This window comes from Capra hircus, chromosome 13 (genome assembly GCF_001704415.2).
Source record: "Capra hircus breed San Clemente chromosome 13, ASM170441v1, whole genome shotgun sequence".
Lineage (NCBI taxonomy): Eukaryota > Metazoa > Chordata > Mammalia > Artiodactyla > Bovidae > Capra > Capra hircus.
Window position 1 is genome coordinate 27180929 of NC_030820.1, and position 27104 is coordinate 27208032.

Sequence of the window (27104 nt, forward strand, 5' to 3'; positions counted from 1 at the left end):
GCGTTTTGAAGGAGTATGTGGGAAAAGTATGTGGAATTCTCATTAGCTGTGTATGACCTTAACTTGTAGAGAAGGGAACTGCCAACGAGAGAGAGAGAGAGAGAGAGAGAGAGAGGAGATAAGCTTTCCTGTATGTGGGGCCAGGATGACTGTGCTGAATGAGAGGAGCCGGGCCTTCTCGTCTTCGTCTAGATATTTATAATCCTGATGGGGCATGCAGGTTGAGGGAAGGATAAACTTGCATTCCGTTTAAGTGACTGAATTGAAGCATCTCACATTTCTGTGTTTGGTAGATTCCTTGGGTTATGTGTCATCCACATTCTTGATCTTTCGCCTTTTTCTCTTTTGCTGGAGAATTTGTCTTACAGGCATGCTATGTTAAATCTCTCTCATTTCTGCTTTTATAGGAGGGCGAAGCAGATGTGGCAGCAAAAGAAATCAAGACAAGTCCTAGGCCCACGAGAACGGATTCCATTGACATGTACGTGAAGACAGAGTCGGGCTGTCAGACAGGCACGCTGGGCAGTCTTGTCACTTTCGGCTCACCCCTGAGAGGCCAAACATGGTGGGCTGAGAAAGCCACTTACTGATTTACACTGGGGCCTTTCCAGAATGTTCAGTTTGAATGCTACTCATATTTATTGTTGCAGCCCACTAGTAGAGAATAAAAGCTACGTTTGGTGCCTTGGTAGGCTAACTAACCCCTCACCGCTATGTGTAGAGGTGTTTCATCTCCATCAGGTGAGAAGTGAAAACAAGCTTGTTCTCAGCTAAGAGACCCATATTTCCTAATGTGTTTATGAGTGCAGTCTGCCCCGGACCAGGCTGCCCAGCTGATACGAGCGATATTTCCTTTTTATCTTCCCTGTTCATTCCCAAGTACTAGGCAAAGTGACTAATAGAGGATAGTCTTCCATAACAGTGACTGTTGTTGCTCTGGGTGATTGCTGTTTTTTTGAAAGTGCCCAGATATCTTACCTGGGGAATCTTCAGTAGACTTGTGCCTAGTAGACAGCCATCTTAAATTGTAGGGGGACCTTAAGGAGGCGATGGCAGGGGATCTGGGCACCTGAGTCTCTTACAAGTAGCTGTGACCCAGAATGTGCTATCACCTCATCCCCTGTAAGCAGGTTAACTACTGTATGAATCTGCTTAAGAAGATTTACCTGAAATTTCCCTAAGCATCTCTTCCTTCAGAGACTTTTAATATCTTTTTTCTATAACTTGATGAATAGACTTAATAAAAATGTTTTTTTTCCCGTCATTTATGCTGCCAAGCCCTTGTATAAGGCAAAAAGTCAGGATTAGATTTCTTTCACCAAACAGGGCAGTTGGCAGAAATGAAAGTTACTCCCTTTTTTAGTTAGAAATAACTACCCCTGCCCCCCATATTGCTTTTTTAATATCAGAAGACTTTCCTGAAAGTGGTGGGAAGAAAGAAAGCCATGTTTGAAATTTCTAAGCCACTTCCTCTTCATGTATAGCTGTGTGAATACCACTTCTCCTTTTAAACCACGCAGCTGTATTTTAATAACAGCTTCTTTACCTTGTTTGAAAGTATTTTAAGGAGTCAGAGATTGATCTCCAGAGTTGAAGTTTGAGCTTTGGTGATGGGAACTGAGATTGAATCCTGAATCCTGGCTCTTTGTTAGATGCGAACTTGGGTAGGTAACTGAAGGCATAGCTGCTATTAGCATCAGCGTAGCTTTCCAGAATGTTTGGTTACTGCAGTGATGGCCGTGGTTGTCTTCATCATTGAACTGCCTCTTGATTTAATCTGAGTTTGAAGTCAAGAAATATATTTGACATACCAACAGTGCCTACATATCTGTGCTCAAGTTATTAGAAACCAAAAGCAAAAATGCTTTTTCTTTTCCTGACTTGAGAATGTGGTGTTTTCTCTCAAGCTGGAGAAAGACCAGCGGTCTGCATGGCACCACAGGCAGCACCTGTGTGATTGTGGGCCTCTTGGAGATGAGTCCTCTAGGAAAGCAGGGCTGCAAAACTAAGGCTCCCTCGGCTCCACTGCCTCTGTGGGTCCTGGGGTCTGGTGCCATGGACACTGACCACGTGGAGGGAGTGAGCATGTGCGGAGTAAGGTGAGCCTACTCATCAGCCTCACCCCTTCTCCGGACAGCGTGGAGGACCCAGGGGCTGGTTGTCACCAGGCCAGCTGTGCTTGGTCTGTAAATGAGAATTAACTGGAGAATGTTCTGGAAAGCTGTTCCTTTTAACTAGTTCCAGTAATACCCTTAGACTCTGACATTTTCATATTCTCTTGAAACCTTTTAACCTTTCTGTTGTCCTGATGTAGGAGCAAATCTGCAGAAGGTACCAAGAATTATGTGGAGTTTGAGGAATTAACTGTGAGCCAGCTCCTGCATTGTCTAAGGGAAGGAAACCAGAAGGTGGAGAGGCTTGAAGTTGCCCTCAAGGAAGCCAAAGAAAGGTAATAAGGAAGGAAATAAGCAACATGGAAAATACATACATTGCTTTTTCAGTGGCTTTCAGTTCAGTTCAGTCGCTCAGTCGTGTTCGACTCTTTGCAACCCCATGAACTGCAGCACGCCAGGCCTCCCTGTCCATCCCAACTCCCGGAGTTCATCCAAACTCATGTCCATTGAGTCGGTGATGCCATCCAAGCATCTCATCCTCTGTCGTCCCCTTCTCCTCCTGCCCCCAATCCCTCCCAGCATCAGGGTCTTTTCAAATAAGTCAGCTCTTCACATCAGGTGGCCAAAGTACTGGAGTTTCAGCTTCAACATCAGTTCTTCCAAAGAACACCCAGGACTGATCTCCTTTAGGATGGACTGGTTGGATCTCTTTGCAGTCCAAGGAACTTGCAAGAGTCTTCTCTGACACCACAGTTCAAAAGCATCAATTCTTCAGCACTCAGCTTTCTTCACAGTCCAACTCTCACATCCATACATGACTACTGGAAAAACCATAGCCTTGACTAAACGGGCCTTTGTTGGCAAAGCAACGTCTCTGCTTTTTAATATGCTGTCTAGGTTGGTTATAACTTTCCTTCCAAGGAGTAAGTGTCTTTTAATTTCATGGCTGCAATCACCATCTGCAGTGATTTTGGAGCCCCCAAAAATAAAGTCGGCCGCTGTTTCCAGTGTTTCCCCATCTGTTTGCCATGCAGTGATAGGCCTGGATGCCATGATCTTAGCTTTCTGAATGTTGAGCTTTAAGCCTACTTTTTCACTCTCCTCTTTTACTTTCATCAAGAGGCTCTTTAGTTCCTCTTCACTTTCTGCCATAAGGGTGGTGTCATCTGCATGTCTGAGGTTATTAATATTTCTCCCGGCAATCTTGATTCTAGCTTGTGCTTCCTCCAGTCCAGCATTTCTCATGATGGACTCTACATATAAGTTAAATAAGCTTTATTGAAATATAATTAAGATGCCATAAAATTCATCCATTTAAAGTGTATGTTTTAATTTTTTTTTTAGAATATTCACAGAGTTATGTAGTCTTTACCACATTATAATTTCAGAACATTTTTTCCCCCAAGTAAGTCCCTTATTAGCACTCATTCCTCTTTCCTCCTGGTAATCTACTTTTCTGTCTCCATAGACTTACCTTTTCTGGACTCTCATACAAATCGAATCATGCAACATGTGGTCTTTTGTCACTGGCTTATTTTATTTAGCATAATATTTTCAAAGCTTATCCATGGTGTAGCATGTGTCAATCTTCATTCCTTTTTGTTGCTGAATAATATTCCATGGTGTGACTAGACAACATTTTGTTTATCTGTTCATGATTTGATGAACATTTGGGTTGTTTCCACTTTTTTCCTATTATGAATAATATTTGCTCTCTACATTCATGCACAGTTTTATGTGTGGACATAGCGTTTTAATTCACTGGGTATATACCTAGGAGTTAAATTGTTGGGTCACATGGTTACACTCTAATATTTTAAAAAACAACCAAACTGTTAACCACAGTGGCTGCACCATTTTACATTCTCACCAGCATCCACACCAACACTTGCTGTTTAACTTTTTGATTATGGCCATCCTTGTGGATGTGAAATGGTACCTCATTGTGATTTTGATTCTGTTTCCCCAGTGATGAATATGCATGTTGGCTATATATGTATCTTCTTTGCCCATTAAAAAGTTTGGATTGTCTTTTAATTATTGAATGATGTGAGGTATATGATTTGTAAATATTCTCTCCCATTCTGTGAATTATCTTTTCATTTCTTTGATGGTATCATTTGTAGCACGAAATTCTTTTTTATTTTGCTCTAGTCCAATTTATCTGTTTGATATTTGGGTCAGTTCTGCTTTTGGGGTTGTAGCTAAGAAACCACCACCTAACCCACAAAGATTCACTCCTATGTTTTCTCATAATTGTTTTTTAGTTTTAGCGCTTACGTTTAAGTCTCTGGTCTATGTTGAGAGTGCATTTTTGTGCATGGTGTAAGGTGAAGATCCAACTTCATTCTTGTATATGTGGATACCTAGTTGTCCTGACACCATTTGTTGAAAAGATAATTTTTTTCTCACTGACACCCTTGGTGTAAATCAGTTGACCATAAACAAATGTAAAGATTAATTCCTAAATGCTCAGTTTTGTTCAGCTGATCTAAGTGTCTGTCCTAATGGCGATACTACACTGTCTTAATTAGTTTTGTAGTAAAATTTGAAATTCTGAAATGTAGGTCTGCCAATTTTGTTCTTCTTTTAAAAAGATTGTTTTGGTGGGTCCCTTGTTTTTCTTATATAACTCTTAGAATAAGTTTGTTATTTTTAAGCTGGCATTTTGTTAGGGATTGCATTGAATCTGGAGATCAATTTGGGGAACATTGCCATCTTAACAATATGAAGTCTTCTGATCCATGAACATGGTTTCTTTCCATTTCCTTAGGTCATCCTTAATTTCTTCCAATCATGTGTTATAGTTTCCAGCATATAGGTCTTACAGTTCTTTTTCAAAATTAATTCCTATGTATTCCAGTCTTTTGGGTACTATAATACATGAAATTATTTTCTTGATTTCATTTTTGGATTTTTCATTGTTAGTGTTGATGTTCAGTTGCTAGGTCATGTCCGACTCTTTGCAACCCCTTGAACTGCAGCATGCCAAGTGCCTCTGTCCTTCACTATCTCCCTGAGTTTGCACAAACTCATGTCCATTGAGTCAGTGATGCCATCCAACCATCTCATCTTCAGTCACCCCCTTTTCCTCTTGCCCTCAAACTTGCCCAGCATCAGGGTCTTTTCCAAAGTGTCAACTCTTCACGCCAGGTGGCCAAAGTACTGAAGCCTCAGCATCAGTCCTCCCAATGAATATTCAGGGTTGATTTCCTTTAGGATTGACTGGTTTGATATCCTTGCTGTCCATGTTAGTGTAGAGAAATATAAGTGATTTTTGTATATTGATGTTGTAGCCTGCAACCTTGCTGATTCACTTATTAGCACTAATCATTTTTTTTAGTGAATTCCTTAGTATTTTCTTTATACAAGACCATGTCATTTGCGAAGAAATAGTGTTACATCTTCCTTACCAACCACCATTCCTTTTATTTATTTATTTATTTCTGCTTCCATGATTGCCCAGTACAATGTTAAATAAAAGTAGAGAAAGTAGATATCCTTGTCTTGTTCCTGATCTTGGGGGGAATGCTTTCGGTCTTTCACCACTAAATTGGTGGTATTAGCTTTGTTTTTCATAGATGCTTTTGTCAAGTGGAAATGCTCTTTTCTATTTCTGGTTGCAATCTTTATCATGAAAAGGTTTTGCATTTTGTTAAATGCTTCTGCTGAGTCTATGAAGATGATTATGTTTTTTTTAAACCTCTATTAATGTATTATATTGATTGATTTTCTGATGTTAAACTAACTTTTCATTCCTGGATAAATCACACTTGGTCATGATATATGATCTGCTTTATGTTGCTGGCTCGGATTGCTAGTCTTCTTAGTAAAGATTTTTGCATGTGTTTTCCTAAGGGGTGTTGGTCTGTAGTTTGCTTGTGATGTCTTTGTCTGGTTTTGGTATGAGAGAAATACTGACCTCATAGAATGTGACATACTCACACACACTTTGGGATAAAATTTATTTACCTTGTAGAGTTCTGAAGTCAATGAATTTCTATGTGTGAATGAACTTCTTAGGAATGCAGAGTGCTAAACCACATAAGACAGGGGGGCATAATGGAACAGTTTTAGGGTTTGAATGATTGCAACATTTAGTCATAAATATACTATATATAGCATATACTAAAGTATACATAAATATAATATACATACATAATTCTCTCAGACATTATAAATGTTTCATTAGTCTTAAAATTATAGTGCTTTCTAACTGAAGCAGTTGAAAAATTTAAGTATAAGAAAATCTGTTCTTAAAATATGAAACAAAAGTTATTTATTCAGAATGAGGGTTATCTGAAAGAAATCAGTGTTTTTCCAATAACTTATTTGATAGTCAGTTTTTTTCAAAGGTGAAAAGGAATGATGGCTATGAATTGTACTGCAGCCATGAAATTAAAAGAGGCTTACTCCTTGGAAGGAAAGTCATGACCAACCTAGATAGCATATTGAAAAGCAGAGACATTGCTTTGCCAACAAAGGTCCATCTAGTTAAGGCTATGGTTTTTCCAGTGGTCATGTATGGATGTGGGAGTTGGACTGTGAAGAAAGCTGAGTGCTGAAGAATTGATGCTTTTGAACTGTGGTGTTGGAGAAGACTCTTGAGAGTCCCTTGGACTGCAAGGAGATCCAACCAGTCCATTCTGAAGGAGATCAACCCTGGGATTTCTTTGGAAGGAATGATGCTAAAGCTGAAACTCCAGTACTTTGGCCACCTCATGCGAAGAGTTGACTCCTTGGAAAAGACCCTGATGCTGGGAGGGATTGGGGGCAGGAGGAGAAGGGGATGGCAGAGGATGAGGTGGCTGGATGGCATCACTGACTCGATGGACGTGAGTCTGAGTGAACTCCGGGAGTTGGTGATGGACAGGGAGGCCTCGCGTGCTGCGATTCATGGGGTCGCAAAGAGTCGGACATAACTGAGTGACTGAAGTGAACTGAACTGAACCCCATATCCTACCACTGTCTTAATAGAAAAATTCAGAGGTTAATTTCCAGGAGACTAATACTATGTATTCTAATTGAGTAAAACATTTGTCCTGCCTTTTTAAGTCCCCGAACTGAGTAATGATGCACAGAAAAATAAATAAGTAGAAGCATTCATTTTACATCTCAGTTATTACAGGGTCAGCTGATTTTTTAAAAGGAGGTTGTTTTGCTTTGGAAAAAGACCTTTAATAGTGATGAGTAATCAGTGTGTTTCTGTTTTGTTGGCGCATTTACCCTACTGAGTTCTGTACAGCATTCGAAGAAGTCAAGTTTAGCTGGTAATTCATCCTTCCTCAGACAACATGATTAGCTTTAATAATAAAAGTGTAAACTTAGGAATTTGCTGATTATACATCCTGATCTTTTATATGATCTAATATATAATTCCTGCTTTCAAAATAATGATAGCTCTCTGTCTAGAAGTGTAAGTTTTCAGATTATAACTAGGAAGTCAGGCCTGCCTTTGAGATGGGTGTTTCCCTCTCTTACCCTTTCTCAATAACATTAAATTTCCACTTTGTGAGTCAGACTTCTCGCAGTTTTTAACACCTGGTAAGTCAGTGATTGGTTGCCAGAGCCAGTGTTCTCCATGTCTATGTTAGGACAACCTCCTGGCTAAGGTCATACTGAAACCAAGAAATAAAATCACTGATATATCACCTGACTTGATTTACTATGCAGGGTATGATGAAAAGACATTACAAGACCTAACATGTCTTTTTCTCAAATACATAAGTCAGTCTTCAACTGTTTTCATTAGTTATGAGAAATAAGAGAAGTTGAAAAATTTTAGGTGATAGGTGGGGAGAGGGGATAGTAGACTTATTTTTCTTTCACTCTTTGCCAGGATTCATATTTTGTGTAATTTGTGCCTTCTGAGCAAACGTAAACTGATAGCCAGGAAGGAAAGGGAAATTGTAAATGAAGTATGGCCCAAGATAACAAGAGGGGACAGGAAAAAGTCAGCCTAAGATGAAAATTTACCCTAGAAAATTAAGTTGAAACTCACATGTGGGTTGGAAGCCTGCATCATATGTGAGTGGTACAGTGAAGACCCATCCTTCCACCCTGCACCAACCAGCTTTAGAGATGGTGCCTATGCACCAGTTAGGTTTGGCAGTTTGCAACAGATACCAATGCTGTTTATTTTGTATTATCATTAAGTTCTTTTTAAAAAATCAGTTTCGCATTCACATAGTTTAAAGAATTGGTTGCTCCACAGGCTTTTTATGGAAAGATAGTAGAAGTTCTTTGGCTAACTACATCCCCCACCCCACCCCCCCATCAGTTCCTTCTCCTGCTTCTGAACCACTTATAACATATTTATTGATCATTTTTTAACTTTTGGCTACACCCCACAGCACATGGGACCTTAGTTCCCCAACCAGGGATCGATTCCATGCCCCCCTGCATTAGAAGACAGAGTCTTAACCACTGGACCACCAGGGAAGTCCTGGCTTACAACTTATTTAGCTGGTTCTTTTGATGCTTATTCCCATATATCAATATTAAATCATTACTCAGAAAAAATTTTCCCCTATCTTAGACATAATTCTATTGAACTCCCAACTATGAAGGATGAGAGTTTAACTGCTTTTGACTCCCACCATTGTCACCACACCCACTTCTGTACCCTTATTCCCATCCCACGCTACACCACCCTACTCCAAAACTGATTATATTGACATTTAGTTAGATCACTACTCAGTGTTTATTGTTATTCTTATGCAAACATAGGCACACATGCGTGCACACACACACAGTTCTCTGTTGAGCTCTGCTCTATCCCTTGACCACTTTTCCCTTCTAATACTTTAAAAAACAAAAATAAAAAACTCTATGCAAAATTACATTTAAAAATTTGCTTAGTTTCACCATACTCTTCCCCAGTGAGAAAATCTCAGTGACATGCAAATGTGTTAGTGGCCTAATAGTTTCCTCTTCTTGAGAGTCGGCCTGGTTGCTGTCTAGGTCCTGTTCTACTGCAGTTACCTTGGGATCTCCCTTTGGCCACTTGTGGAATTCCTTCAGCTCTGATCTTTTGGATCTCCTGTTTTGTGTATCCAGTGTTCTTACTCACTAAATATCTTTAAATATCTCCACTAACTTACTAAGAAAGAATATATGGGGAGGATATTTTCTGAAATCTGCATATGTGAAAATCTCTCTTTCTACCTTTTTACTTAACAGATAGTTTTGCTAGATAAAGAATTCTATTGATATATTGGATATAATTTTCCTGCCAAATTTTGAAAGCATTAGTACTTCATTGTCTTCTGGCTCCTGGTGTTAAGGCTGAGAAATTCATTGCCATTTTGATTCTTGATCTTTTGGCATAAAACTTCTTTTGTTTGTCCTCTCCCCCAAAGGTTCTTTGCTCCGTCCCACGTTTTCTGACCTCTCACATGTGCTTTGGTGATTGGCCCGTTCTCATCCATTCGTTCTGGACTCTCTTGGCCTCATTCATCCTTCAGTTCTTGAAAAATGATCTTGACTTAATTACCCTCAGTTTTCTCTGTTCTCTCATTCTAGCAATGACTATTATTTTGAATTGGACTCCTGAACCAGTCCTCTCATTTTCTTAACTTGGTGTTCCTCTTTGCCATTTGCCTTTCTTTCCCTATTTCTTTCTTCCTTCCCCTGCCTCCTCACCCTTCACTCACACTGTCTTTTTCTGCTTTCTGATGTATTTGACCAACTTTCATCTTCTGTTTTTTGCTGGGCAGGGGTGGAGGGAGGGTGCAGTTCCTTTGAATGTTCTTCTTCCATTCTTCTTTCGAAGTCATTTTAGTGGCATTCAGGGTGGGAGAAAAATTGCATGCATATTTTTAATCTGCCATCTTTAATCACAAGTTTCTTGTTATTCCATTTGTATTGAGGTAGTTTTCATATGATTTTGATTCAGTATAAGAATGTTGCTATATTTGTTTTAGGACCCCATAAACTTAGATGGATCTTCTTATAACAAGTATAAGGATTGCCTCTCTCCTGAATCCTTATAAAGAGGCACCCACTCTCATGTAGCGCACATGCATACACACATAAAAATACAAATTAAAAAAACAGTTCTGTGCATTACAGTGATGTGGGAAAAGGCAGTGTTTTTCAGTGTTCAAGATAAACTATACCCAACTTATCCCCCATGTGCATTCATCCCTTGAATCAGTTCCAGCCAGTGTCTGGTTGAAAGCAAAACCAGATCTAATACAGTACATATGAAGAGATTTTGAAAACGTTCATCCTTTATCCAAATTTTAGACAACGTTCTTTTTAATGCTTCTGTAATTGTTATTCCTCTGGAAGCCAAAGAAAAAGTAACCTTTCTGTATTCTGTAATTTTTTTAGAATTTCTGATTTTGAAAAGAAAGCCAAGGATCATTCTGAGACTGAGAGCCAGACAGAGGAGCCCACAGAACAAGAGAAAGAAGAGGAGAAAGACACCAAAACTGTGGGTACTCAGAGTCTAAGACTGTTACCACACTCTCAGTGGATGGAGGGTAGTGAGGGCACAGCAGCCAAGTCATGTGATGTGTGGCTTTAGAAATAGAGAAACAATTTGTCATGTTGAATATTTTCTATTTCTCTCCTGTTTCCTTGTCCTGATCTGAATTTCATTCACTGTAAATTGCAGTGAGATGTATTCCTATCCCGGTGATTCTAGGAAATCACTCCTTTATCTCTTCTTGACTGATTTCCTCTCCAGAATTCCTAAGTGAACAGACCCACAAATTGAGAAAGGAATTTTGTCCAATATATAATGAAATCATTTGAAGATATGAATCCAGAAACTTCAGGTAGAATTGAAGGGTCTTTGTTCTCTCCCACTACTCATTTGAATATAATAGTTTGAACAAGAAAGACATTTGTTTACATACATATTTATATAAACTTGTGTGACAACTCAGAAACATGCCTTGTAACCTGCGAACACAGTCTGAAGCTTAGGGAAAGGTGATGAGGGCAGGAAGTTGTAAGACCCACAGTAGCCCACAAGAAAGGCATTTACATGAAACACTCACTTTAGCTAACTTATTCAACAAGCCTGTATCAGATGTTTGCTGTATGCCACGCTCTGAGCTGAGTCCTGTACTTTCAAGAGAATGGAGAATGTGTTAAAAACTGAGATGAAGAGACCAAAACTAATGAACTACTAATTAAAGAGAAGTATTGAGACTTCCCTGGCACTGTAAAACTCATTGACAGTGAGTTTTACACTTCTAGAGCTGCCAGGAAGAAGCCAGTACAGTGAAAACAGCTGAGTAAACTAGAAACACACAACAGTCAGGGAATGTGGGCGTGAGTTGCTAGCTGGGTAAAGTAGATTGTGCTTTGACAGCACCAAGATCTATGATCCCCTGAAGTGTGGTCAGGGTCCATTGTGTCTATGATAAAGGCATTATCACAAGAGTATCCAAATTGATCAGTTAATGCTCTATAAGGAAACAGAGTTGTATCCAAAGCTTTTTTTTTTTTTTCCATGCAAGATATTTGGGGCATTAAGTGCCAAAAGTTTAATCAGTTCAGAGTCTTAGTTAGGCGCCAGTGGTTTACACTGTTTCCTCACAAAGAGGTTCATTTAAGTTCTAATAAGTGCATGTTTGGGATTTCCTGGATCACAGATTGGAAGTGAAGTGGAAACACTGAACCTTCAGGTGACAACCCTGTTTAAGGAGCTTCAGGAAGCTCACACGAAACTCAGTGAAGCTGAGCTAATGAAGAAGAGACTTCAAGAAAAGTAAGAATGAGAGATAATGTTTACACCCCCTTCAAAAAGTGTACTATTTAACAAAATACGTTAATATACAAAAACATCATTTGGTTACTGTGTTACTGAGTAAAAGAAAAAGACACCTAATTAAAATACGAATTCAGAAAACACCAATGTTCCGGTTAATATATAACCATGAAGTCCTTGGGGGAATGGACCCAGGGGACTCTGATTCTGCTTTTCAGGGGCATTTTAAGCATATATGAGGACCTGGAAAAAACAGTGAGCCAGACCTCCTGTGACTTATGTAAGCTGACAGCATTGATGTAAACAAACATAAAAGTACAAAGGGCAAGAAGAACCTGAATGAGATTTATTTAGGGGGGAAAAAATAACTTGATTTTCTATCAGTTATGAAGGCTAATGTCTAAATTGAGAGAATTTTGCATCTGCTTGTTTCTCTTGATGTAAGGAGTTGCCTCAAATTTAGAAAAGCTAAGTTGATGCTGTTCTCTTAGATTAATCGGCAAGCATATTTCCAGCACAATATACAAATGTATGTTTCTGTGGAGTTACACTGATCAAGGCTGTACAGTATTACAGATAGCATAGCAGCTGAGGAAAAGGACTTTGAATAAACAGACCCAGGTTGAAATACAGATTTACCCCTGATTTGTGGTATTACCTTGGACAAGTTATTTATTTAACCTCTCTGTGCCTCAGTTTTATCATCTGTAAACTGTGTGTCATAACTCAAACTTTGTATTAAATAAGTTAATGTTTAACATGCTTTTTTCATTGATGCCTTACACACAGCCAGCCATTGGCTCATTTTGCTCTTGTTACATTGAAATTCTCGGTCTGATCTTTAACAGGACTTAAAGCACTTCCTTCTCTCCTACTGAATCTTTATCAGAAGCCATATTTTTTGTACTTAACAGAGGCTATAAATTTCTTTTATAAAAATCTGTATATTTTTATATTCAGTCATAACAGTTCAGAAATACTTCTAGTAAAAAAACAGGAAGGATAAAATATTTAATTTTGTACTGTTAAATTTTTGAAGAATGTCATCATGAAATTCTTTGTATTTGCTACGTAATCTGAGAATCTGTTTAGAAGCCACTGAGAAATGTGAAGGAGCATTGTTTGTCCTCATGAAATTTTGCTCTTTCTTAGATGTCAGGCCCTTGAAAGGAAAAATTCCGCAAGCCCATCAGAGCTGAATGAAAAACAAGAACTGGTTTATAAAAACAAAAAGTTAGAGCTCCAAGTGGAAAGCATGCGATCAGAAATCAAAATGGAACAAGCTAAAACAGAAGATGAAAAGTGAGTGTGCAATGACTGGATGGCTACTTGCTGGAAGAAGATAGAAGAGCAGTTTTATGGGTTGGAATCAGGATTTGAGAATAAATTAAATTTATTTTTTGTCTTTTGTTTATTTATAGGAGAATTAGTAGACTTTTCTGAAGAGATAAAATTTAAGTTTTAACAGTTTTGAAAATTATTTGTAGTCTATCTTGATTATTTGAAGAAAAATCATTTTCTTTGAGAGTAAGAATATGCTAGTAGGTGGTGAGATTATAAAGGTGGAAGAGATTTTGCTACTTGAGTGTTCAGAAGAAAGTTGGGAGGAAAGACTAAGTTTCGATGTATTTTCCCCAAGATTTCCTTTTTAATATTCTTTTTAAATAGGTCCAAATTAGGCACTCTACAGTTGACACACAACAGGCTTCTTCAAGAATACAATAATGCACTGAAGACAATTGAGGAACTAAAAAGGAGAGAGGTACTCATAGAAAAAAAATTACTTTCAGAGCCTAGTAGTGAATGGAACTATTGAATGTTTTATGTAAATATGTGAGGTAGTTGTGTTACTCCTTAACTAAGTCTGGTTTCAAAGGTTTTTTTTTCCATTTATATCAGTAATTGATTTCTTGTGTCTAAGTGTTCATAACTCCTGCTGCATATGTATAATGCGCCATGTAGTTAAAGATGGGATACACGCCTTATGGTCATGGAGTAGGCTGTTAGCATTGCTAATGGTGGGTGAGTTTGCAGGAGAGCTGAGTATGTGCTCCTACATGAGTAATGGATGTATAGTGAGAGTGCTGCTGGGAGTTCTCACCAGGCTAGCTTGCCTCTGTCAGTGAACTTGAGACCCTGGACTTCTTGGGCTGCAACTTAACTTAGTAATAATGTCCCCAGCATGGTGTGATAGTTTAAACACCGTGGATAGATACGTCAGATGAGAGATGAGTTAATTAACCTGATCAGGGGAACCTTTTCACCGTGTATATCAAATCATGTTTTACACTTCAAATATTTTACAATTTTGTCAGTTTTACCTCAGTAATGTGGGAATAAGTAAAGACCAGGGGAGCTTTGAATTAGAAGGGGTCTTTGAGTTTATATTCTTAGAAATATACTTGTTTTTCATTTAATTTTCCTAGAATATGGTTCCTCTCTAAAGACCTAGTAAATTTTTAATTTAAGCCTTCATGTTACATTTTATTAAAATAGGTTGAATTATTTCAAAACCAAGTCCAGAATAAGCTTATCTTTTTCAGTCAGAAAAAGTGGATAAGATGGTGCTGCAGGAACTGAGTGGAAAACTGGAACTGGCAGAGAAGGCCCTGGCTTCCAAGCAGCTCCAAATGGATGGGATGAAGCAGACCATTGCCAAGCAGGAGAAGGACCTGGAGACCATGGCTGTCCTCAGGGCTCAGGTAGGCTTTGTTCCCAAGCGGGAGCTGAGGGAAGCCAACCTTGATCATATTCTCAAACGGGAAAGTGGTGATGCTTAAGATATATTTTTTAGATTTTACACTATTTCTGCTAATATATTTTCAACAAACCTTTTTACTGAAGTTTATCACATGTGGAAAGCATACCACACTTCTAAGTGTACTACTCATTGAATTTATCCATTCTACAGTTGATGGACAGCTGGATCATTCTCAGCTTGGGGCTTGGTGTTTAATGTTGCTCTGACATTCTTATGCAAGTCTCTTTATTCACCTGTGCACTCATTTCTTTTGGGTACACACCTAGGAATAAAACTGCTTGTTCCTAGAGTAGGCAGGTTACTCAGTGTTCATAATGCCAAAGAGGTTTCCAGAGTGAATGTACCTACCAGTTTTCACTCCCATCAGAGAGTTCCTATGGCTCTACATCCACCTTGACCCATACTTGTATTATCAGTATTTTAATTTTTAACCATTCTGTTGGGTTTATAATGGTGTCTCCTTTAATCTGCATTTCCCTGCTGGTTTGAAAGTGTACTTTTTGAAATGTTTACTGGCGTTTTAAGGATCTCCTTTTGTGAAGTACCTTATCAGGTCTTTGCCGAGTTTTCTTCTGATTTGCTAGCTTTTTCTTAATTTTACAGGAGTTCTTTATATATTCCAGACATAAGCCCTTGCCAGTGCTTTTTGCAGATTTCTTCACTCTGTGATTTGCCTTTCCACTCTCATGAGCATATCTTTTGGTGAACAGAATTTTTAATTTTAATGTAGTCTAGTTTATCAGTCTTTTCATTTATGATTATAGTACTTCTGTGTCCTATTTTAAAAGCTTTCATTACCTCAAGGCTATGACTATATTCTCCTGTGTTGACTTCTAAAAGATTTATGGTTTTGTCTTTTACATTAAGATACAAAAATATCTGAAATTAGCTTTTCTATATGCAGTGAAGTAACGGTAACGATTCATATTTTTTTTTCTACATGACTATCCATTTGACACCATTTATTTAAAAGGTCATCTTTTCTTAAAGGACTCTGTTGCCCTCATTGTCACATATTATGTCAATGTACCCACACGTCTATTTCTGGATTCCACACTGTTCCATTGGGCTGTTTGTACATTGCTGGTCTGGTACACACTGTCTCATTATAAATAATCAAATGTTTTGATGTCTGTAGAGTTAGTCTTCCTACCACGTTATTGCTTGTGTAATTAAAACCGGGATCATGCCATACACATTGTACTACTTTTTCATTCCCGATCTATCTTGTATACCTCTCTATGTTATTACTCACAGCCATATGTACTTTTTAAAATAGTTGCATGGTATCCAAAATGTGCATTACCTTGATATATTTAACCAGCCCTCTATTAATGAACATGTAGGTTGTACCAGTATTTTTGCTTTTTATCAACAATGCTGAACTGAACATTCTTGTATGTATATCTTTGTGCATTTGTGGAATCTCTAGCAAGATACAGAAATGGAATGGTTGGGTCATTGGGTTAGATTGTTTTTAAGTTAAATAACTACTTCCAAGCTGTCTTCCAGAAGTGCATAATCAAAATTTTTTGCTCACCAAAAGTAGCTGAAAGCCCCTATTTCCCTACATCCTTGCATTACTCTTTTAAACATTTGCCAAACTGATAAACAGATTATTTTCAATGTAACAATACCAGAAGTTTACTATTCCCTATATACATACTCATTACCTGTTGCCCATAGTGGCTGGCCTACTGAAATATAGGAGTGGCTGAATGGACTTACAGCTTTAGTTTTATTTCTATAGGAATAGAATTTCAACCGGAGCTCTTTTAGGTATTTTCTCTGATTGGATTCTGATACTGTAGTTATAGGCTTACCTGGTAGCGCAGCTGGTAAAGAATCCACCTGCAATGCAAGAGACCCTGGTTCAATTCCTGGATCAGGAAGATCCTCTGGAGAAGGGATAGGCTACTCACTCCAGTATTCTGGGGTTTCCCTGATGTGGGAGACCTGGGTTCAGTTCCTGGGTTGGGATGATCCCCTGGAGAAGGGAAGGGCTACCCACTCCAATATTCTGGCCTTGAGAATTCCATGGACTGTGTAGTCCACAGGGTCGCAAAGAGTCAGACATGACTAGCAACTTTCACTTTTCACAACTTTGGTTTTATTTCTACAGGAATAGAATTTCAGCTTGAGCTTTTTCAGGTATTTCCTTTAATTGGGCCAGACAAGTGTTTTGCTGTCTGGTAGAGTTAGTCTTTGAGCGACTTCACTTTCACTTTTCACTTTCATGCACTGGAGAAGGAAATGGCAACCCACTCCAGTGTTCTTGCCTGGAGAATCCCAGGGACAGGGAGCCTGGTGGGCTGCTGTCTATGGGGTCACACAGACTCGGACACAACTGAAGCGACTTGGCAGCAGCAGCAGTTAATCTTCCTACCACCTAATTGCATGTAATTAAAAGCAATGTTGGGGATATAGAGATGGACAAAACAAAGGCCTAGTTCTTACTGGCTCAAACCTAATGACGTGATGGAAATGAGATTCTAACACAGATTTATGTCTGACTCAAAAAAAGCCCATGATCTACCAGTGAAAACCATAAAATGTTAGAGCACTCTGAAATGGTAGGAAGTCCCTTAAAATGATCTATTTCATACTTTTTCTGGCAACTAAAATTGTGATCAGAATATTTAAATTTTTATTAACTTTTTAAGATAATGGATAAAAAAGTATATCCTAGAACCACTAAATCTGAAAAGGAAAACCTAATTGAAAATATAGAAAGTTAAGAACTGGTATTAAAATAATGCTCAGTTCAATGTTAAGGCATTCATTTTTACTTTATAATTTTATAACAATGAAGAAATTACATATTATAGCATAATAACTTTCACTTTTCACTTTCATGCGTTGGAGAAGGAAATGGCAACCCACTCCAGTGTTCTTGCCTGGAGAATCCCAGGGATGGCGGAGCCTGGTGGGCTGCCATCTATGGGGTCGCACAGAGTCAGACACGACTGAAGCGACTTAGCAGCAGCAGCATAATATTTATTTATTTAGAGGTAACAGATTATTCTCCTAATGAAGCAGCTAAAGCAACAAGCATTTATTGTCTCAGTTGCTATGGATCTGGAATCCAGGAGCAGCTTAGCCGGGTGAGCCTTAGCTGACTCGGGGTCTCATGAGGCTGCACTCAGGATGGCCTTGAAGATCTGTCTTCAGGATGTCTCACTCACATGGTCGTGGTCGTTACACTGGTTTCTAGCAGGAGCATATACTTGTTATTAATATTTGTAAGACGTGTCACCGGACGTAGCACAGCCTCTTCCACCTATCAGCAGATAGGCTGTAGAGAATCCACATTTGTCTGGGTAGTAACTTCTCCTTTTTTTCCCTCTAACAGATGGAGGTTTATTGTTCTGATTTTCATGCTGAAAGAGCAGCAAGAGAGAAGATTCATGAAGAAAAGGAGCAGCTGGCATTGCAGCTGGCAGTTCTACTGAAAGAAAACAATGCTTTCGAAGATGGAGGCAGGTAAATGAGGGAAAGACTTGGAACACAGATCACCTAGGTTGTGGGAGAGGGACCCACAGTGTTTTAGCTGTTTGAGCTACAAGATTCGCTTTGAGTACACCTGGCCTGATGGTGTTCCTGACACTTGGTTTGCTTTAAAAGGCTTGGCAGTATCTTGTGGGGACCCGATTGAGTTTCTGCTTCTAGATAAATTGTGAAAGCCTGATAATATGGGTTCCAGTCATATCCTGCCATTGTCATGGATGAAATATTTCTAATACTTTAAGTAATTCTGTAATACATTTTATAAGAAAATACTGCTAAAATTACTTCTATCTTTAAAAATTTCCTTTTGAGAACAAAATATAGAGGAGTAAGAAACGGAAAAATACAGAGAACAAAATAACACACACCAATGTTTATATGTTAGTTACTCAGTCATGTTTGACTCTGCAACCCCAAGGACTGTAGCCCACCAGGCTCCTCTGTCCATGGAATTCTCCAGGTAGGAAGGAGTGGGTTGCCATTTCCTTCTTGAGGGGATCTTCCTGATGAAGGGATTGAACCCGGGTCTCCTGCATTGCAGGTGGATTCTTTTTTTTTTTTTTTTTTCAGTTTTATTTATTTTACTTTACAATATTGTATTGGTTTTGCATACATTGACATGAATCCACCATGGGTGAACATGTGTTCCCCATTCTGAACCCCCCTCCCACCTCCTTCCCCATCCCATCCTTCTGGGTCATCCCAGTGCACCAGCCCTGAGCACCTTGTGTCATGCATCAAACCTGGACTGGCGATTCGTTTCACATGTGATAATTTACGTGTTTCAATGCCATTCTCCCATATCATCCCGCCCTCGCCCTCTCCCACAGAGTCCAAAAGACTGTCCTATACATCTGTGTCTGTTTTGCTATCTTGCATACAGGGTTATCATTACCATCTTTCGAAATTCCATATATATGCATTAGTATACTGTATTGGTGTTTTTCTTTCTGGCTTACTTCACTCTGTATAATCGGCTCCAGTTTCATCCACCTCATTAGAACTGATTCAAATGTATTCTTTTTAATGGCTGAGTAATATTCAATTGTGTATATGTACCACAGCTTTCTTATCCATTCATCTGCTGATGGACATCTAGCTTGTTTCTATGTCCTGGCTATTATGAACAGTGCTGCGATGAACATTGGGGTACACGTGTCTCTTTCAATTCCAGTTTCCTCAGTGTGTATGCCCAGCAGTGGGATTACTGGGTCATATGGCAGTTCTGTTTCCAGTTTTTTAAGGAATCTCCACACTGTTCTCCATAGTAGCTGTACTAATTTGCATTCCCACCAACAGTGTCAGAGGGTTCCCTTTTCTCCACACCCTCTCCAGCATTTATTGCTTGTAGACTTTTGGATAGCAGCCATTCTGACTGGCATGAAATGGTACCTCATTGTGGTTTTGATCTGCATTTCTCTGATAATGAGTGATGTTGAGCATCTTTTCGTATGTTTGTTAGCCATCTATATGTCTTCTTTGGAGAAATGTCTGTTTAGTTCTTTGGCCCGATTAGGTCGTTTATTTTTCTGGAATTGAGCTGCAGGAGTTGCTTGTATATTTTTGAGATTAATTCTTTGTGAGTTGCTTCATTTACTATTATTTTCTCCCATTCTGAAGGCTGTCTTTTCACCTTGCTTATAGTTTCCTTTGTTGTGCAGAAGCTTTTAAGTGTAATTAGGTCCCATTTGTTTATTTTTGCTTTTATTTCCAATATTCTGGGAGGTGAGTCATGGAGGATCCTGCTGTGTTTTATATCAGAGAGTGTTTTGCCTATGTTTTCCTCTAGGAGTTTTATAGTTTCTGGTCTTACGTTTAGATCTTTAATCCATTTTGAGTTTATTTTTGTGTATGGTGTTATAAAGTGTTCTAGTTTCATTCTTTTACAAGTGGTTGGCCAGTTTTCCCAGGACCACTTGTTAAAGAGATTGGTTTTTCTCCATTGTATATTCTTGCCTCCTTTGTCAAAGATAAGGTGTCCATAGGTGTGTGGATTTATCTCTGGGCTTTCTATTTTGTTCCATTGATCTATATTTCTGTCTTTGTGCCAGTATCATACTGTCTTGATGACTGTGGCTTTGTGGTAGAGCCTGAAATCAAGCAGGTTGATTCCTCCAGTTCTATTCTTCTTTCTCAAGATTGCTGTGGCTATTTGAGGTTTTTTGTATTTCCATACAAATTGTGAAATTATTTGTTCTAATTCTCTGGAAAATACTGTTGGTAGCTTGATAGGGATTGCATTGAATCTATAGATTGCTTTGGGTAGTATACTCATTTTCACTATATTGATTCTTCCAATTCATGAACACAGCAAGTGGATTCTTTACCATTTGAGCCACCAGGGAAGCTAATATGTACCCATCGAGGATTGACAGTTACTAATATTTCTTTTGTTTGCTTCAAGTATATTTTTATAAAAAGAAGAAAAAGAACTGTAGATGAAGTTGCAGTCTCTTTTCTCCCTACCCCTTAGTATAATCCTCTCTCCCTCTCCCACAGTGCCTGGAACTCGTGTGTATCATCTCCAGCTGTTTTGTATTTTTTGCATATATACACACCTATATAATATCTTAAAACAAGGTAATATTAATTTCTTAGAACAAGGTGCATAGGTTACAAAATTGTCACTAAAGGTATTATTGTGCAACTTGTTTTATATATATAACTGATTTTGAACTATATATATATATATATATAAATCTATAGGTATATGCAGATTTAATTCATTGTTTGCTCTGTTGTGTCCTGGTTTAGAAATATGCTACTTTTTTTACAACCTATTCCCCATTTATTGACATTCTGTTTATTTCCTGATTTTTAAAAAATCATATTTACTACATTGTGTCCTAGTGCCAGTGATATTTAAAACTCAAATTGCTCATAAGTTCTGGTTTCTGTGAACTTTGGCTTTGTAGTTTACCTCTTTTTTCTCACACTTCTGTTGAACGCCTTTTTAATGTTGTCATATTTCAAGGTTTCACAGATAACATTGCTTTTTATCCCAGCAGGCAGACCTTGATGGAAATGCAGAGCCGTCATGGGGCGAGAGCAAGTGACGCTGACCAGCAGGCTTATCTCGTTCAAAGAGGTGAGTCACGTGTGATACCAAGTGGTAGAGGTTCCATGGGTTTGCTATCCTGTGAAGAAGTTGCCTGAAGGAAAATTTCACTACATTCTATATACACTAAAATCTCACTACATTCTTTATACACTAAAATCTTACTACATTCGATATATTCCAGGTCAAGTTACCAAAAATACAGCAAAAATCAGTCCTATTTCCAGAGTACCCCAGACTCCATCCATTCCCTCCTGAATCCAGACCAGACTCTCCACACTGGTAGTTAACACCTGGCATAGCCAAAATTCTGAGCCTTCTCTCACTCTGTTCCCCTGTGGATATTAGCCAACAGAATCACTCCCTGTTCCCTGAACTTGTCCTAAACTTATACACCTATGTGCACTTGCTTATGTGGTATCCTTCATATAGAGGCCCTTCCTTATTCATCTCTCTCTTCCTACAGTCTCTTTCCAGTGAACCCTTACCCCATCTTTAAAGTGAAAGTGAAGTCGCTCAGTCGTGTCCGACTCTTTGCGACCCCTTGGACTGTAGCCTACCAGGTTCCTCCGTCCATGGGATTTTCCAGGCAAGAATACCCCATCTTTAAAACCCATCTCAAATACCGTCCCCATGAATCCCACAGAATGTGACCTTTCCCTCCTGAATTTCCAAAGTACTTTATTTCTGTTCCAGTACTTATCTGCTATTTTATAGTTACTTATGTGTTCTAAATATGCACGTAAGTACTCTATTAAATAAGCTCCTGCAGAGCTGATATCTTCACCCAATACCTGGTGTTATGCACATAGTAAGGTTACCATTTATTGAGAGTTTACTATGTGCTGGGGCTACGCCGATCCCTTCATACAAATTACTTCAAATGATCCTCACAGAATTCCATCAGGTATATTGTATCACCATCTTCTGGAAGACAAGGTTCTATTACCCAGGATCACAAGGCTTCTAAGGGGCAGAACTGAACATGGAGCCCAAGGTTATCTTAACTCTTCGCCACTACACAGTACTACATGTAATAAGCCTGTCACTATGTTCTGTATCCAGATTTTAATTCCCTGAGTGAAACTGATCATAATACTTATACAAAATATAGTGCTGTTTATTACATGGTTTTAATACTCCAGGAATAATGTTCTGTCATTTACAGTAAATTATGTCACTGAAAGGGAAGTATTATCCTTGAGTCTAGATAGGAAAAATCTTAATAGTCAAAGCATCAAAGACTGACATAGCTAGATGAAAGGTTAATAGCAATGCCACTAAGATGAATCAGATGTTATCTGATTTGATTACGTTATAAAAAAAAAGATGTTATCTAAATTTTACATAAAACTGATTCTTAATTTTTTTAATGCTAGATCAGTCTGAATCCCTTCCACATACCAACTGACTATTGAAAAGGAACTATCAGTGTTGTTATCAATACCAAAGAAGCAATGTAGTATGTATAGTTAACTGTTAAATTGTAGCAAAATTTTTCTGAGCATCCCTTCTACCACCTGTCTCTGCCAACATGCCGCTGCCAGAGTCCCTTTACAGGAAAAAATAGATTAAAGTAAATATTAGAGGTAGTGATTCAGATTAAAGATACACATAAAAAAAAAGATACATATAGTATTCATGGGGCATATGCAGAAGGAGCACAGTGCATGCTAAGTCACTTCAGTTGTGTCCGACTCTTTGCGACCCTAAGGACGGTAGCCCTCCAGGCTCCTCAATCCATGGGATATTCCAGGCAAGAATACTGGAGTAGGTTGCTATGTCCTCCTCCAGGGTATCTTCACAACCCAGGGATTGAACCCACGTTGGCAGGCAGGTTCTTTACCACTAGCACCACCTGGTGGTGGGCGGTGCAGGGGGCGGGGACCCAGAAGGAGCACAGGGACTGGTCTAAATATTAGCCTTAGGCATTTTTTAGGATCAGAAGAGAAAGCTGCATCTAACCACTCATGCACTGCCAGGCCTTTTCTCTAACCTGAATTTAAATATCCTAGGAATAACCATATATCTATAAGTGCCTCTAAGATTGTCTTGGTTCAAAAAACGGACAGTTCTTACACCTAGATTTCTCGGGAAAATTTTTCTTTCTCGTAACTATATAAGGCAAATATCTATTTACACTTAGGGGAAAAAAAAAAAACTGACCAAACACTCTTTGACTTATATTTATAATCTAAAACTCGCCACAAAACACAAATGTATTCATAATTATCCTAATAAGTTTTTTGGTCATATAAGTAACAATATTCCAAACAGAGATTATCCTAAAATTTTTTGTTTGTTTCCTAACAAAGCAGCCTTAAACAGTGTAACTCCTCTCAGTGTTATTTCATCATGGTGTCCTCTGCAGCCATGTAAGTGTCTTCTCTGGCCTAGGGCACTTGGCTGAGCATGAGGGAACAGGCGAGCATAAAGCACGGTCAGATCCATGAAAGCCTGTCGTCTAGTTAGACAGAATATGCATGTAACAAGATGAATTCATAATATAACAAGTAAGGGACAGAAATAATAGTGCTGGAGATAAGAGGGAAGGATGACACCAAAGGGCCAGGAGGCTTGAGAAAGGCCTTGGAAAGATGTGACTGTAAGCTTCACCTGGAAACCATAACTTCTGTATGAGAATAAAAGGGCAAAGGCAGAAATGAGTGTGGTGCGTAAATAAGGAAAACTGACTAAGCTTATTTTACAGTGAAGAGCCAGGAGGTGGAGGGAACCATTAGCTGAGTGATAACAACAGCCCAAGTCTGCATCTTGAAACCTAGACAAGGTTTCAAGACAAAAAGAAAGTTGCCAACGGATGCCATAAAGTTTAAAGGGATGAATTAACAGTCCCTGATAAGTGGCTGGTTGTCATCTAGAGCAGATTTTGACAAACTGCAGCCTCCAGGCCAAAACTGGTCTGTCAGCTGTTTGTGTAAGTAGTTTTATTGCAACATAGTCATGCCCTCTTGTTGACATACTGTCTGGCTACTTTCTTGCAACAATGGCAGAGTTGAGTAGTTATGCCAGAAATTTATGACCTGTAAAGCCTGGAATACTTATTCTCCAGCCCTTTACAGGAAAAGTTTACTGCCCCTGATCTAAAACAATGAGACCATTAGCAAGCCCACTGCTTCAGAAATAATGCCTTGTGATCAGTATTTCTATTCAAAGTTGCTTCTAAAGTTTGCTGGACACAGACTATTCATAATAGTCTCCTGTGTTATTCAATTCAAATAATATCCTCAGAAGTAGATAATAATGTTAAATGTTATCTCCACTACCATCTGCAAAAACAAACATTTGGGGGGACCTGAACAAGTCTAGAGACCTGGGTGGAGATGCTAAAAAGCTAAAAATGGTTTGTAGCAGTGCAGCAAGGTCAGATCAAAGAGGTGTCCTGGGAGCCAGAAATCATTTCCTGCATGGAGTATGGTTCGCACACGTGGGACCTGCCAACAGTCAAGGCTTGTTTCAAGCATCCTTTTTTTATATATTTATTTATTTTTAATTGTTGATGTTTGTTTTACAATATTGTTTTGATTTCTGTCATACATCAAGCATTCTTTGATATAGACTTGAACTTCAGTCCAACTCCAAAATTGAGGGAAATGACAGGACTCTTTCTTCAGTCCCTTCTCACTTCCTTTGCCTGGATAACTCTTCATTCTTAAAACTCCTCTCACATGTGGAATTGATCTCATCAGGGGAGCCTGTCTGCATCAAGCAGTCTGAGCCCTTCTCTGCCCTCCCAGGAAACCAACTGTGGCGTTTCTCACACACCCTACCCGTCACTCACTTTTCTTGCCTGATGTCCCCATCATGTCTGTATCCCTATCCCCCAGCCCCAGGTGCTCAAACACAACTGCTGAATGACCCTAATTGTTGTCTCCACTTCTGAGAAGGTACCTACTGTTCCCGGATCCCTCTCAGCGTTCTGCTCGCTGTCTTCTCCACATTCTCTCCTTCCATTTAGCTTACATCCTCATCTTTTTTCTTCTCTCAAATATCCTAGTTTTTACTAGAACATGTATTGTCCTGTACCTGGAACTGAAACCACATGTTTTCATATACCTAGAACCTTGAATAGAGGCTAAATCCTAATGTCACAGGGAAGCAGGCACTGCTTCTGGAGATTTTTTTTTTCTGTGTGTATAGATTACTTCAGTTATAGACTGAAAAACCTGTGTTCATTTCCCATAAGATATTGATTACAAAGTTTACCTGAACATTAAAATTTACCATGTTATTAAAAACTGCTTGCACTATGGAAGGAATGGATTAACATTTCATTTAATGCTTCTTTCCAGGAGCCGAGGATAGAAACTGGCTGGATCAGCAACAGAATATTCCAATTCATTCTTGCCCCAAATGTGGAGAAGTTCTGCCCGACATAGATACACTACTGATTCATGTTACGGACTGTATCATTTAAGTGTTGACCTTTTACCTCCCCCAAGCTGTTGGTAAATCTCATTTTTTTTTTCCTCCAAGAGTTGTACTTTTGTGTCATTTGTTTCATGCAACTATTATTTTTATTTTAGAAGAGAGAAAAATCATGTTCTATAAAGGACATTTTGGGGCACATTTCCTTAACTCGCAAAATAGAATCTTTAGCGTACCACTCTCTGATAATAGGCTCGTTGTTTTTAATATTTAGTTGATGTCAGCACTGAACTGTTCATGCAGGTAATGAGCGTGTGACATCATGGACGGAGTAAAGGCGGTAATAAGATGGAAGACGCCTCACTGATTAGAACCTTCTAAGGAAGCAGGAAAAATGAAGTGGTCACAGATATAATCAAGAAAAGTGTTTTTGAAGTATTTTTAAATAAATTATATTGTTATCTTTCTTTATCCAGTTAAGACAGATCTGTTTGGGATTGTGTATATATCTTACAGTTTTATTTCAAGCACACCACCAAAGTTATGATGTGGCTCTTTTCAGATGAGCCCTGTGAGCTTTTGCTTGATCATCAGGACAGGTGAAAAACTACTGGCCTACACAAAGCAGATACATTAGGTTCACTGGATTTTGTGTAACCATCCACAGTGTAAAGTTCCCTTTTCCTTCCCTTGTGATGCAGGTACATGTTATCTACTATAGAGTAGATAGTTTATGAATTTCTATAAAGAATGGCTATCAGTTTCTTCCTGGGTCAGGCCCTATATTCATATTCACGAAAATAGTTACTGCAAAATTTTGCTTATGAGTCTTACACATTTTCATATATGGTTAGCTAATTTCACAGGATGTGTTTTCTGTATTCAGCTTCACATAAATTTAATACATATTCAGATCTGTCTTGTTAATTCCATGAATATAAGCAAAATCTCTTTATTAGAGACTAGTAAGTGTTGTTTGAATTAGAAATTGTTCTTTCTAGGAAAATGGAAAGATAGGGCTTTGCCGTACTTTATAAATATAGTTTACCAAGATGAGCTAATATTGGGCCACACTTAGAAGTTATTAATGTCCTTATGTATCTATATACTGAAACATTTAAGAGAAAAGTTTAAAATCTCCTCTGTTTGGCTTTGTCCTAAGGCTTTCTCCTAGACAAACCTGACTTGTGTGTGTGTGTATGTGTGTGTATATATATATATATTTTTTTTTTAAACAGGAATTAAAACAGGTAATTATAGCTTCATTACAATAGAACACATTGCACAAATTCAATAGTAATTTAGATTCCCCTACTTGACCCCACGGAGAATGTTTGTTTAAGACATTTCTAAAATAACTATTAAATTTTTAATTTCTTATTTATAGTTTCTAGTTTAAAATTTTTTTCCTTATTATTTTATATTGGAGTAGATAAATTTCTATAGTATCCTAAATAGAAAACAAACCAAATGATTCCACCCTTAAGTTATTGGCAATACCCTTTTGCTTTGTTCAAGTAAAAATATTAATCTAATCCCAATGTGAAGTAA

The 27104-nt window shown here is 38.5% G+C and overlaps 1 protein-coding gene across 5 annotated transcripts in view; it reads left to right on the plus strand.

The window, feature by feature from the left end:
• OPTN (optineurin) overlaps positions 1-27104 on the plus strand; it is a 40981-nt gene extending 13877 nt beyond the window's left edge. For 2 of the 5 annotated variants that reach the window (XM_018057117.1, XM_018057115.1), the window contains 10 exons: positions 408-481; positions 2315-2449; positions 10452-10554; positions 11726-11841; positions 12994-13143; positions 13510-13603; positions 14385-14543; positions 17955-18085; positions 21115-21197; positions 25478-26024. In XM_018057117.1, coding sequence (XP_017912606.1) covers positions 408-481; positions 2315-2449; positions 10452-10554; positions 11726-11841; positions 12994-13143; positions 13510-13603; positions 14385-14543; positions 17955-18085; positions 21115-21197; positions 25478-25602 — 1170 coding nt within the window. In that variant the 3' untranslated portion in view covers positions 25603-26024. Of the gene's footprint in view, positions 1-407; positions 482-2314; positions 2450-10451; positions 10555-11725; positions 11842-12993; positions 13144-13509; positions 13604-14384; positions 14544-17954; positions 18086-21114; positions 21198-25477 lie in introns of all 5 variants that reach the window. The other 3 variants (XR_001918996.1, XM_018057116.1, XM_018057118.1) reach the window with 3 other exon arrangements.